At 30.7% G+C, this 13663-nt stretch overlaps 1 protein-coding gene across 1 annotated transcript; it reads right to left on the bottom strand.

Moving 5' to 3' along the window:
* Positions 1 to 1081: 1081 nt before the first annotated feature.
* Positions 1082 to 5146, bottom strand: LOC125824173 (beta-fructofuranosidase, insoluble isoenzyme 1-like). The gene is made up of 6 exons (XM_049503537.1): positions 4918 to 5146; positions 3547 to 3555; positions 2417 to 3438; positions 1876 to 2120; positions 1578 to 1677; positions 1082 to 1448 (listed from the first exon to the last, which is right to left on the bottom strand). Exons 1-6 carry the CDS (start codon positions 5114 to 5116, stop codon positions 1269 to 1271), a joined length of 1755 nt encoding a protein of 584 aa, XP_049359494.1. The 5' UTR covers positions 5117 to 5146; the 3' UTR covers positions 1082 to 1268.
* Positions 5147 to 13663: the final 8517 nt, after the last annotated feature.

The raw sequence follows: 13663 nt of genomic DNA, 5'->3' as shown, positions 1-13663 counted from the left end.
CACAAATAATGTCTAGTGGCGACTAACTCGCCACAAAGGTTATCACCGGTTATGACGAATTTTTTGAGTCACCACTTGAAATGTTGTTCTTTATTACGATTGAGGAAGTAGTTTCCACGAAGGCATCACAAAAACATGATTTCTTGTTACCTTGAAAATTATATAAGTTTTTTTCCACATTGTTTATATATGATGTGAAATTGGATCATATATACAATATCCCTAGGGTGAAAAGCCCTAAAAGAATAATAAGAAACGATATTGTGCATCTCTTAAAATTAAAAGTTAACTATCAAGTGTTTTTGAACAGATTAGACAATGAATGGAAGTATCAACTTCGTCAAGTTACTCTATTTTGGCCATCTACTGTATTTAATTTTTTCATTTGTGATTTTTTTTAGGCTCATCACTCCTCTTCCTTCTTTGCTTTTATAGTTCGTCATTAATTAAATATTCGATATTTGTATTTGTAATATTATCATAGAGCGTGTTGTAAATTATACAATAATTATAACTTATTTAGTTCTTTCGTCTTCTCATATTTTACATACTTGTTAATAGGAATTTGGTGCCTCAATAGAATTAGTAAGGTAAAAATTTGTCCTTTCACTTACTTGCAGAGGCGGATCTACATGTATCTTGAGAAACTAGTAAAAATAGAGAATATAAAAAAGAGTGCACCTTTAGAAGGCATTGATCTGGCCCATTGTTGGAAGTAAGGGAGTCCACCCCTACGACCTAGAGTCGATTTCGGCCAACAACCCATTTTTTACTCTTTTTATTACAAAGTTAAAGAGTTTATTTATAATAGAAAAATTGCTAAATAGGGGGATTCTAACTCATGACCATTAAATAAATTATTCGTTAGCCATCATTAACATTTTTGCTAATGTTTAAATTAAGATAATATTGATGCAACTATACTCTTCAAATTCTGGATTCACCTCTGCTTACTTGTACTCTTCTCTTTGAACTTCTTATTATATTTGAATAAAATAAGTCACATAACAACTTGCCTAATATTACCAAATATTAGTTCTACATAAGACCACACATTTGATTGTGTAACAAAACAAAAAGGAAAGCTAACAAATTTCTTTCTTAGTATATATATGGTACAAGATAAGTCCATATACACACTCTTTGCCTTCTAAATTCACCAAAATAAATTAAGAGACAATTATAGAGGATTCTTGAGGACATCATCTACTGTTAAATTTGACACAATCTTTGTCTCTTTAGACATAATTCCTTTTTTTTGAAAATATTTAGTGCATCTTAGGTACATCCATGCTCCAAGCATTAAGAGTCTCAATTGTGATTGTCTCAGATCCATTATTGAAGACAAATAAATGTGCATTATTATGAATCGCTAATGTTGGATACACCCTCGATGTTATGCATGTTTTGCCACCAGCACCAAAACTCTCCACTACTGAGTTATCAATCTGAAAAATATACATATGATACAAACTGATTAATCAAACACAAATCGTTACTCTTCAAAATAATCGAATCTTAAAAGCTTGATCAAATAAATTATAAAAAAATAAAAAAAATGATGAAAGCAAACTTACCAAACTCCTAAGAGATAACTTCTTCATGTCTACTAAATCTACATCTACATATCCAGCAAATGAGGGCTTGTACATTGCTTCATTTTGTCTCATGGTAGATCTGCTCATTAATAAAGAAACTAAACAAGGTTAGAGTTTTTTAATGACACTAATAAACAATCGATAAGTAGATGTATTTCTTATCATGATATCAAAGTCGGGTCATTATAATTCTTGATTTACTCAAATTTTGTGCTCCTATATTGAGTTAACTATGTAAACTATGATCATTACAACTAATTCAATTGAAGAAACAAACCTTCTAGCATCTGAGCACATGAGAACCTTATAATTCTTTTGAGCCTTAAACACTCGAAAGAAAACAGGTGTGTATTCTTCCAAGTTCTTAGAAGCTAATGTCGCAAGCCCAAATGGTCCAAGCCCACCTTGGATAGTCGAACCCTTAATGGCACAAACATCTTGGGCATAAAGGTCGGCCCATTTAGGATCAAATTGTTCGGCCTTGTTCAAACTTGAAAAAGAGAACGACACTTCAATATCAGCCTGCAATCGAAGAAATGTAAGATGAGAAAAAGCTAACGCACAAGTTTATTTAGCCCTAGTCTATAAAATGACTTTTTTTTTTCCGACTAACCAAAAATATTTCACTCATTCAATTGCAACAATTTATAATTATCACCGATATACATATAACAAGTGTATAATTAATCTACTATATATAGACCTATCATATGCAATTGATATAATAGTTATACATTGATTATACATTGTCTACTAATTAAAATTACTTTTAGTTGGGATATTTAAAAGACAATAGTTTAATAAGGAAAAATTAAAACCTGTGATGCTGAGATTCCTTTAACTTCAAACATTTCTCCCTTGCTCAACTTCTTGTTGTTCAATTGAATCTTTTGCTTTCTTAATGTTTCTAATTCTTCAATAGGCCATTGAATCAATTGTTTACCACTAGGGTTGAGCCATACTTTACGCGGAATAGCTTGAATTCCAGCCCATCCTTTCTTAATTTCATCGTCAGGTAAAACATCTGATTCATTTGTCCAACCCCATACAATTCTTCGATTCTTCATAGGGTCATAAAATGATTTAGATGCATAGAAATTCCCATAGTCAAGCCTCAATCCCTTCGAACCATCGATAGAATTGTTATCAGGAATGTACCTATCTTTTTTGGTGTCATACATACCAATAGTGTAATAATCAAACCTATTAACATCAAGGCTATTCTTAAGGACATGTTTGACATTTTTTCCGCGATACGATGAATCTAAGCCATTAGTATTTTTTAATGATACAGGAAAAAAATCAGGACATTCCCAATTTCCCGTATGAGGAGATGAATGAAGTGGATGTTGGGCTTTGGCCCATTTAATGAAGTCTCTACTTCTATACAATAATGCCATCCCACTATGTTTTCTCATACTTCCTATTACAATTCTCCAAAGCCCATCTTGGCCCATCCATGCGGTTGTTGGATCACGAAATTTGGTTTTGTTGATGCTATTGTCAGGTACAATCAACGGGTTGTTATTAGGTTTGATCCATTTACGAAGAAATGGATCAGACAAGTTAGCCGGGATTGCATAATTCTGAACCTGAGAATCATGGGAATCTACTACTCCGGTGTATAAGATAACAGGTTTGTTATTAGGTAGAATAGTTGCTGACCCGGACCAAGCACCATATTTGTCAAATTTTTTAGATGGATAAATTGCGGGTTCTAAATGGATCCAATTTATCAAGTCTTTTGAGACTGAATGAGCCCAAACAATATTGCCCCATACTGATCCTTTTGGATTGTATTGATAGAATAAATGATATACTCCATTATAATACATTGGTGCTGTTGAAAAATAAAATGAAAGTCAATAATATAATTGAGTTATTGATAAGTTGTGTGTATATATAGTATATTTAGGAAGAATAAATAAAAAATAATAATCTAACTCACCATTAGGGTCTTTGTATATTTGAAAAGCATCCATGGATAGAGACCATATATGAACAAAAGAATTTTTAAAAAAATAAAAGATTAGTGAAGAAAATAGAATGCATTACATAATTAATCAATAATTAAGAAATAATCAAATACTATAGTAATTAACAAATCAAAGGTGAGAAAACACAGAAATGTAGGAAATACAAAAATGACTAATTAGTTGAATCATTTTAATTTATATGGCGTACTTTGATTTAATACGTAATTTAAAAAATAAAGTAAAAAATGTTTGAAAATTATGATCTGAAACATGTCATGAGATTTATTGTGACTATATAAACATTTATATCATGTAGAACGATAAGTGTAATTTTAAATATAGAAAATAGTCATTCTTTAGATAACAAATTAAATAAGAAAATTGTGTCACATGAAAAACGAAATTGATGAGGTAATTTTTTTAGGGTGGGGTGGGGTTGGGGGTTGGGGGGAGTCAACTTTATAAGAGACAATATGTTTGGCAAGTTCTAATTAATATAAGACCTACATATTAAATGTACACAATATAGGAGTATGAAATGTCACTATATGTCAATACTTAATAATAATTTAGAAGGAAAAATATAAGGGAGAAGAAAATGCCATGGGGAATATAAAGGGTGCCTCCAACAAATTAATTTTCACCTTAATTCGATGGCCAAAATCTTAGGTTAAAAGAACCTTTTCATATATTTCATGTTTCTTTTTCTCTTTTGCACATTCTTATCGAAAACCTTAGCCTTGTAGTTGTCTTGCCATGATTATTATTAATCTAATTTCGAATTTAAATTTTGAGAATCGAGTTGTTTATAATTGGTCAAGAGTGGTTTTACCTCCAAAAGTGAAACATTTTAACGCAAATTTAAATGAATTAAACTTCAAAATGAGTACTGAATAGTGAATAAAAGAAAACTAACACAAATGAACCACATAATTATGTAGGTGTGTGTATGTATACATAATTTTGAAATATCAAGAATGATCAATCTTATATATATGTAGCTATAAAGATCAGTAAAAAAAATTATTTTTTAAAAATGTAACAATAAAAGAAACAACAACATTTGAACTTCTCAATATAAAAGTAATCGTTTTTTTCTGAAGTTTTATCACCTATATAATGCAATATTAATCTTAATAAAATTGCACCATCAATTAATTTATTCGTACTCATATTTATACCAAGTCAATAGATGTATTCCATGTATATATATATATATATATATATATATATATATATCTACGGAAGCAAAGTCATATATACAAACTCGAATTTAAGTAATAAACCGCATTGCTAATGTTAAATTTAACGTACGTCAGTAAAAAAATGAAAGATGAACATACCATTAATCCAATATTTAGGAGGTTGAAAATGAAAACCAGTTCTATGAACATTCTTGACACTAATAGCACTTGAAGATTGCAAGTCCAAAAAAATATTATGAGAAGCAAACACCTTATTAATGTTTGATAAAACTATAAAGAAGCAAAATAAATAAATTTCTAAACCCCAAAGAGAAGAGCTTTTCATAAATAATTCCATTTTTTGTGATTTTGAAGAAAGATATTGAAGAATAATGAAGAAGAAAAGAAAGAATGTTGGATTATTTATAGACAAAAACCAACTATGATGAGTGGATAAAAAAACGGTTGATTTTTATATTTTCTTTTTCTTAAATTAAAATAAAATGGATGTAAATATATTTTTTAAAGATAAACTTCAATTGTATAGCCGTTTTTTTCTTACACGAGCCTTCTCTTTCTTTTCTAGAGTTTAGTCACGAAATCAGAATTTTCATTCTACGAGATTTATTTTTAACTTTTGTCTTGATATGTATATTATTATACATTTTTTTAAAGAATATTCATTCATTTTTTATTACGACGATTGAAACGATGCGAAAATTCAAATTCGTAAAAGAAAAGAGTCGTGGGGAATATTTGGAAAAGTCAGACCGATCAGATTTCTTCATTCAAGCGACAATTAAAAAAAAAACGAAATGAAGTTAGAAGCCGGGGAGGAGAGGGGGGGGGGGGGGGATTTAAAATTATAAAAAAGTAAATAGACGATAAAATTGAACAGATTCAATATTTACTATATAAATATAAAATATAATTTTAATCTTTATATATAAGATGTAATTTTTTATTGAAGAAAAGTCAATCTATGTAATTTATAAAAAGATGCTTGCATAAAATTTTTATATTACCAAAGTAAAGTTAATTTGCATGACAAAGTAATTTAACGTATTAAGCCTGATGTAATAATTTACAATTAGAGTATATATAAGACTCTTGGTAAAAAAAAATAATCTTATTCTATATGCATCGATTACATAGAGATTATCACATAATTAAAAAAGATCACTTTATGTTATAAGTATTGTATTTAAACAGTCTAGTCTAACGTATAGAGAACTAGAGAAGGGACCGTTGGTTGACGAAAATTAATCATATATAGATTGTTTGCTTTGCCTTACGTCGCCCTTTCAATAGGGGCGGAGCCAACATACATTCAAGGGGTTCATCTGAACCCTTTTTGGTGGAAAATATTACTATATATTTATATATGGTTTTTTTTTTTTTTATGCATATATAGTAGATGTTGAATCCCTTCAATTAGTTCGTGTGTTTACCTTTCTATATTTTGAACCTCCTTGTTAAAAATCCTAACACCGACACTACCTTTCGAGACATTTTAGAATTGCCACATACCAATATATATATGTTCAAATTTTACCTACCTTCTCCCTCCAAAAACATTAAAATTAAAATTAAAAAAAGGAAACCTAATGCCAACCTGCACCTAACTATATTCACATAATTAAAACTTGCCTAATGCTACCAATTATAGTATCAACTATATATATATATATATATATATATATATAAGCACGAATTTTGCAGGATTCAGTAATTTTAACATAAACGTTAGTATATTTATATTAAAGCTCCACTTATATATATAAATAATTTTCGAATCTGATAAATTATCTCTTTTAGAATTCAGAACGCTCAAAAATTTAAAATTACTATTCCGCCTTTGAGAAGAATTTTGACTATGGACCACAATTTTTTTATAGGTGACTCGAACTCATAACACATTAAAGTTGAAGATGAAGGGTAATTATCATTGCATAGCAAAAACAATATATTTTCTTAATTCACAAATTATATAACGTATAGTTGAAAAGACCATTTGTGTGGAATATATGATGAAAATAAATACAATGTAGAATTTAAGCACAATGAAATAAAAATCGTGTGGAATTCATCATTTTTCGATGAATAAATTGATCAATACTAAAAAGAACCTAAGTTTACGATGTAATTAGTTAGAAATCTGTCAGAAACATTATTGTCAACGTAACTCGAATTTTTAATAATATGTAATCATGATCTTTGAGTTTCAAAATAAAATGGATAGGACCACAATAATTATTGAAAAGAGAAAAATGATAAATATACCTCCGAACTATGGTAAATGGTATGCAAATACCCTCCGTCATACTTTTGGGACATTGGTGCCCCTACCGTCCAAAAACTAGAGCATATATGCCCTTCATTCTAAGGGAAGACTAAATAGGGATACGTGGCACAATCTTATCCATCGATCCGATATTTAATAAATGTCGGGTTGGTGGATAAGATTATGACGCATGTATGTCCGTTAGTATAAAAAGGGTATATACGCTCTAGTTTTTGGACGGCAGAGGAATCAATGATCCAAAAATATGACGGAGGATATTTGCATACCATTTATGATAGTTTGGGGATATATTTATCCTTTTTCCGTATTAAAAATGAAAAAAATGGATAGATGAATAGGTGATGAATATGCATAACAACAACAAAGTGCATTACACATTACATTTGTTGATGAATTTGGCAATAATTTTAACTTTCTACTTTTCATTTGCTTAAATATGTCTTGCAACATTTGCAGTTAATAGCTGGCTAATGGCTTTTCCACCTTTCAATTTCTTAGTGGATTCCATTGCCAAATATGTGTGAATTGCATTTAAAAAAAAGTAAGAAAATTGTGGAATATTTTTACCATAGTCCTTAGACACTAATTAATCAAACTCAGAAAGCTAGCTCATTAGGTAAAATTACACAAAACAATACATTTGGAGCGTGAACAACATATAACACGGGAGGCCAACATTGGGAAATCAAGGAAAAATTCAAAAATATTCATTTTCAGACTTATAATTGAAAAATAGTCGAAGAATTAAAAAATTATTGAAATATTCAATTTTTGGGATTCACGAATCTCATGAATTTCATAAATCATGTCAATATCTTACTTGTTTAAGTTCGAAATATGTGACACTATAATGGTGTTTTTGCATCAAAAGTGGCGATTTTTCAAAGACTTTTCAAAGACTGAATGTTTTCAATTCTGATAGCATATAAATGAAAATAGACAACTCAATAACTTTGACTAAAACCACATACATGTTTAAAGAATTTGCTAAATAAATACAAATAGTGTGTATACCACAAACGTCAACCCTATAAATCAAATGAATGGAAGAATCTCAAACTTAAATCTATAGTGATATTCATATTCTGAATCCACTCTACTTTAGTATTCTTTCATCAAAACACAAGAAAAATTGATGATAAGCTTCCTACATGCACTTCCACTAAGGTTTTTGCTCACTTGATGACAAGTTTTCACAACTACTTTAGAAAAGTCAAATACAATTTTAACACAATTTGGTGATACCTCAAAAAGAACCAAGTGTAAGATATGCATTTGGTATTGGAAATTTGGCAATACAAGTGCACCTCCAAAATTGTTGCAACTTCTATATCAAAACTTTTATGTTGCACTAGTTTCTCTTACCCATAAATACCTAATTTTTATAAAAATTAATAAATAAATTTTTATTTCTCATGTCAACATGATGTAATAATCATAATCTTGAAAAATAAAGCTCTACCTTTAAATATATATATAGTAACAATAACAAAAGGAAGATTTTATTCCCTTTCATTATTCAGCAAAAAAAAAAATGCAAAATATCTCGTTGAATTCAAATATCTATCTTAAACGAAAACTCCAAAAAAGATGATTTTTTTGTGTGTGTAATTACTTGATATGTGATATTTACTGGCCAAACTAATTTTATTTGCGCCAAGTAAGGCTCAAAAATAAGGAAGCGCTCTCTATAAAAAGTTTCTTCATTCTGAAGGCTCAAAGAATTGTTTTAATTTTTAATTCTTATGAAGCTACGTCAACAACAAATCTTTTTTTTAATTTTTTGTAGTATTGCTTCTACTATCTAAGGAGCAACATTGAGCGTCATGACCCAAACGAAAGTAAAAAGAGTTTCAATTCTTTTTTAGTTATTATTTTTCTTTTCCTTCTTTTTACTTAAAAATCAAGGAACTTATTTTTTTTTATGTGCAACCTATTTCTCATGGTTCATGCAAATTAATAGATTAGTAATAAATAAATAAAAAATATTCTTTTCACCTTTTACTCTAGAAGTAGCTAGCCCCATCATTTTCAGATTTAATTAGCATATAGGTTTAAGGACATGCTTTTTTTAAATTTCGTGGATGTCAATTAGAAAATCTAGAGTTCACATTTTTATAATCATAGCTACAAAAATGGAAAGAGGAGTTTGCATTTATTTTGAAATCTTATTATATAGTGTGGTGGAGAAAAAGTGGATGTTGATGTAATAATAGCAAAGATGGTGTTCACGGTTTGATTTGAATTAATTTTTAGTTAAAATTAAAATTAAATTAATTTAGTCCCTTTTTTTAATTTATCAAAATCAAATCAATCAAATACAATTTATACGTATCAATTTAATTATTATTAATTTTGGATGAATTTGATTTGATTGTTCAATTTTTAATCATACAAAAATATATACTATCTCCTTCTTATATATTTTGTTTTCTATTCTTATTATAAAGTGTGGGGGAGAATAAGCGGATGTTAAAGTATTTAACAACATTGCATATTTGTAACCATGTGTACATTGATTCTTGGATTTAATGATTAAACAACAAGTTGACTCTAATTTGAATAATGAAAAGAGGTTTGAATAATTTTGATATTCTCCAAAAGTTATTTAATTTTATATTTTAAAAGTCAAAATTTTAAACTACGAATAAAAAATTGCTTGGTAATTAACATCGAGTATTTATGACATTTGTCTAAATATATAGTAAACTTAAATTTAAATATAATACAGTTCAATAAAGTACAAATTAAAGGCTTAGTCTAGAAGACAAAGTCACACAATTTTATTTGTGTGTGTGGAGGGGGGGGGGCGGGGTTTCCAAGTAGACGTTTGTATATGAAATGAGTGATATTTGAAAAAAAAGAACATTTAAGTTGAAGTTGAAAAAAGGTATTTGAAAGTGAAAATTGTATTTAGACAAAAGCATTTCACGAAGAAAAAAATAAGTTGAAATCTTGTGCGTGGAAAAAATTCACTTGAAAAACTTATCTTCGAAAACTAACCAAAAAATCATTCTTATGTATAACAAAACAACATTTTGATTTTTCTTTTTTGAAGAAAATGAACAAATACACATGTCAGAACGAGCCCTATAATTTTGAGCTTAGACAAGTGGAGCAACTTCAACTTCTTTAACCAAATCCAAGAGTCACACATTGGTTATGAGCAGGTAGTTTGGTCTGTTTATATGATTTTGAACTACGCTAACCTTATAAGTTAGTGCGTTTTTATGATCGAGTTAGGCTTAAGGTTTGTTTTCTTATCAATAACAGACACCCTATAACGACTCGTAGGATATCGATGAATCGTGTATTTCTTTAGTGTGTGTATGTGTGTGAGCAAGTTGTTCTTTTGCCATGTTGGAGTAGGCAATTTGTCTTTTAAATGAAAAGAAAGATGTTGCTCTTAATTCATGTAGTGGACACAAAAATTAATTGGTTACAACAAGAAGGCACAATGTATGTAGTGAACTAATTATAAGTGTTAGCTTTTGCAGCTTTCACTTGATTTCCCATAAAGTAGAATATTCCTTAGCCTCTTGAACAATATATACTTTTTTTTTGAATGTATAGTTCAATGAATTGGAGAAATCCATGAGTTTTTAAGCACCAACAAATCCAGAATTTAGACATTGAGTTTTGAAACACCTCGGTTCATTGAATGTTCTACCTTAGAGGCTTAGACCATCGACATTATATGCTCTACTAAAATGGATTTCATGAAACAAAGTATAAGAATCATCTAAAGACTTGTGTATACAAATTATAATATATGTGTAAAAGTTTGTTAGCAATAATTTGATCTTCAAATATCCCAGTAGTTGTTATTTGAGAATGAACTAGGTGTTTAATTTGTTGCTCATGTAGTACTTTAGGTGTTTTTCGTGTTTATTAGTCCACTGATTTTTCGGAAATTAGTAGACTTGACTTCATTGGCCCCCAAACTTGTCCAGTCGGGCCCTCACATGCCTGTTAAACAATACTATTACATTTTCATTAATGACAACTATTTTTTCTCCATTTCAGTGTCACAAAATACGAATTCACCATGTAGTTTTCCCAAACAAGAAGTGATTTTTTTTGTGAATTACAATTACCAACATGTGATGAAAGATAGTAGTAAGAGACGATATGCTAGTAGTAGCGACTCATCACGATCCATTGGTTCATATAGATTCATGTCTTAGGATCCACTGTGTCCACCACGAAACCAAGAGGGTACTAACTAACGTACAGTGAAGTCCTCTCCAAACCGGCTCACCAACTTCATGATCACTTACAATACACAGGATCTACGAAGGAAGGGGTTGGGTTAGGAGCGTTTTCAGTACGATTCTTTACATGTATATGTTGCACTCGTGTTGGATCCTCCGAAAAAGGAACTATCCAACACACACCTCGAGGCATTACAACATAGCATTTCACCTCAAAAAGACTGGAACAAATCCAATCACCAGTAATCTCTGTAAGAACAGGTACCTTCTTTAAAATGGTGAAATCGATTTTCATCACGGGCAACGATCACCCTACTTGTAACCTGAGAAACAAACTTACAGAATGTGTGGCAGTCACCACATACTCTTAAGGTTCTTCATAATTCTAATAATGGATTGTTCAGGTGTGCTTATGAGGCCAAATGCAACAGCCAACTTTTCACTATGACAGAATAAGGTTTCCAAGCTTAAGTTCCTCATCAACATCATGCAACACAAAGTTTGTATCTGGAACATAACCAGAAATCTCTAGTTCCTTGAGCAGATATATTAACTTCTCGTAGATCTCTTTCGATAAACTATACAAAAACTGCATGCTCCCAAACTCTCGATCTTGCAAACAATACCTGCAATAGCGCAATGGAGAGCTCCATTATCTATTGATGTCGCGGGATGGATACTGGTCTCCCATGAGAGATAAGGTCAACAGCAAAGGATGTCACGGAAAGTGGTGGATGTAACTCAGCTCTTGCAATGTTGCAACTCGACCCTGTCACATATTATCAAATAAAATTTGATTTTAAAAGCAAAAATATTAGCTAAACATTACCATCAGATCAGAAGAAAATCATAATATCATGTGTTGCCCTCATAAGACTAGCATTTAAAATGTCATATCTTCCAACTGTTTCTTACCACAATTGCATACAAATCTCCTATTCTTACTCACAAACCACATATTTGGTGGACTTTCCTTCTAATTGAATTATGGAATTAACTCATCAGAAAATTTTTGTGACAACCAATTAGTCCACCATTCGAACGTAGCATTAGTAAGCTTTCTAAGTACTCCATCTTGCAAAAGAATTCAATTATCTGCAAGGAACATAAACACAACGACTACACAAAAAGGAGGAAGAAGAGAGCACAAGAGAAAAAATAGCCGGCCACATCAAGAAAGGATGTCACGGGCTCGCGGCTATGATCTCCTTAAAGCAAAATATTGAAGTCCTTTGCTGAAGCTCCTGCACAATAAATTATGATTATAGAACAAGGAAAAGGAAATTGAAACCATCGGAAGCCTTGAACCAACTACCACAGTTTCTGAGTATATTCAAATACTTCAACAGCAACCAATAGGAAAGTATAAGGCCAATTACCACCAGAAACTAAAAATTGAAAACATGAATTCAGCCACTTACAATAGCTTGAGCAACAAAAAGTAAATATAACAAAAACTAGCAGGATTGGAAAAAGAAAAAACAGGAGTTACAATTTTAGGAGTAGCAGAAATTTAGAGTTTGGTAAATTGTTTCAAGAGAAATGAATAATAAAGAGCTGAACTTTCAGGCAACTCAGGTATGGGAAAAGAAGTATTTCATTGTCTGAACAGAATTATTATTGAGGATTCATAGAGCACACCCCAACTAGTTTGTGATCGAGGCATAATTGTAACTTATCTCAGAGTCCTGCAAGCTACTTATCAATACAATAACTAATTCAATGTAAAATTAAGAGTAGAATGAAGCATAAAGAGACGATATATTGATACTAAGCATGATGGAACCATTTATTTGCTTGTCAAAGGGATCTATTTCAATGAACAATGCATTAATTACTGCCCTGTGGTTCAGTTTTCCCAGACAAGAAGTGATTTTTCTCTTCTTTCCTCTTTGAATTACAATTACCAACATGTGATGAAAGATAGTGATGCAGGAAAACATCTCAATTTCTGATTAACTAAGAGACATGAAAGGTAATTGAAATTAAACTTATGAAAAACTCCATATAGGAGGCACACCTTACATCATTGCAAAATAAGAGATCAGATGCTAGTAGTAACAACTCGTCACGGTCCTTTGTTCATATAGATCCATGTCTTAGGTATATCAAAAAATATTCTTTTTGGTAAGCGTATCCAAGAAAATAAGAGTGAAAATGTCCACCCCAAAATTAAGAGGATACTAAGTACTAACTAACAGTGGAGACCTGTCCAAACTGCAGGATAGAGTTGTCCATCATACGGCTCACCAACTTCATTTGCCTGGACAAGAGGCTTGTTGCAGGCAGGCTCAGATCACTTACAATACACAGGATCTACGAAAGAAGGGGTTGGTTAGGGGTGTTTTCGATATGATTCTTTTCACGTATATTTTCGATGAGAAAT

The sequence above is a fragment of the Solanum verrucosum genome, unplaced genomic scaffold, assembly GCF_900185275.1.
Source record: "Solanum verrucosum unplaced genomic scaffold, falcon-dt-bn FXZP01000125.1, whole genome shotgun sequence".
Taxonomy (NCBI): domain Eukaryota; kingdom Viridiplantae; phylum Streptophyta; class Magnoliopsida; order Solanales; family Solanaceae; genus Solanum; species Solanum verrucosum.
The sequence above is the reverse complement of the archived record's forward strand: the minus strand, read 5'-3'. Positions and strand labels throughout refer to the sequence as shown.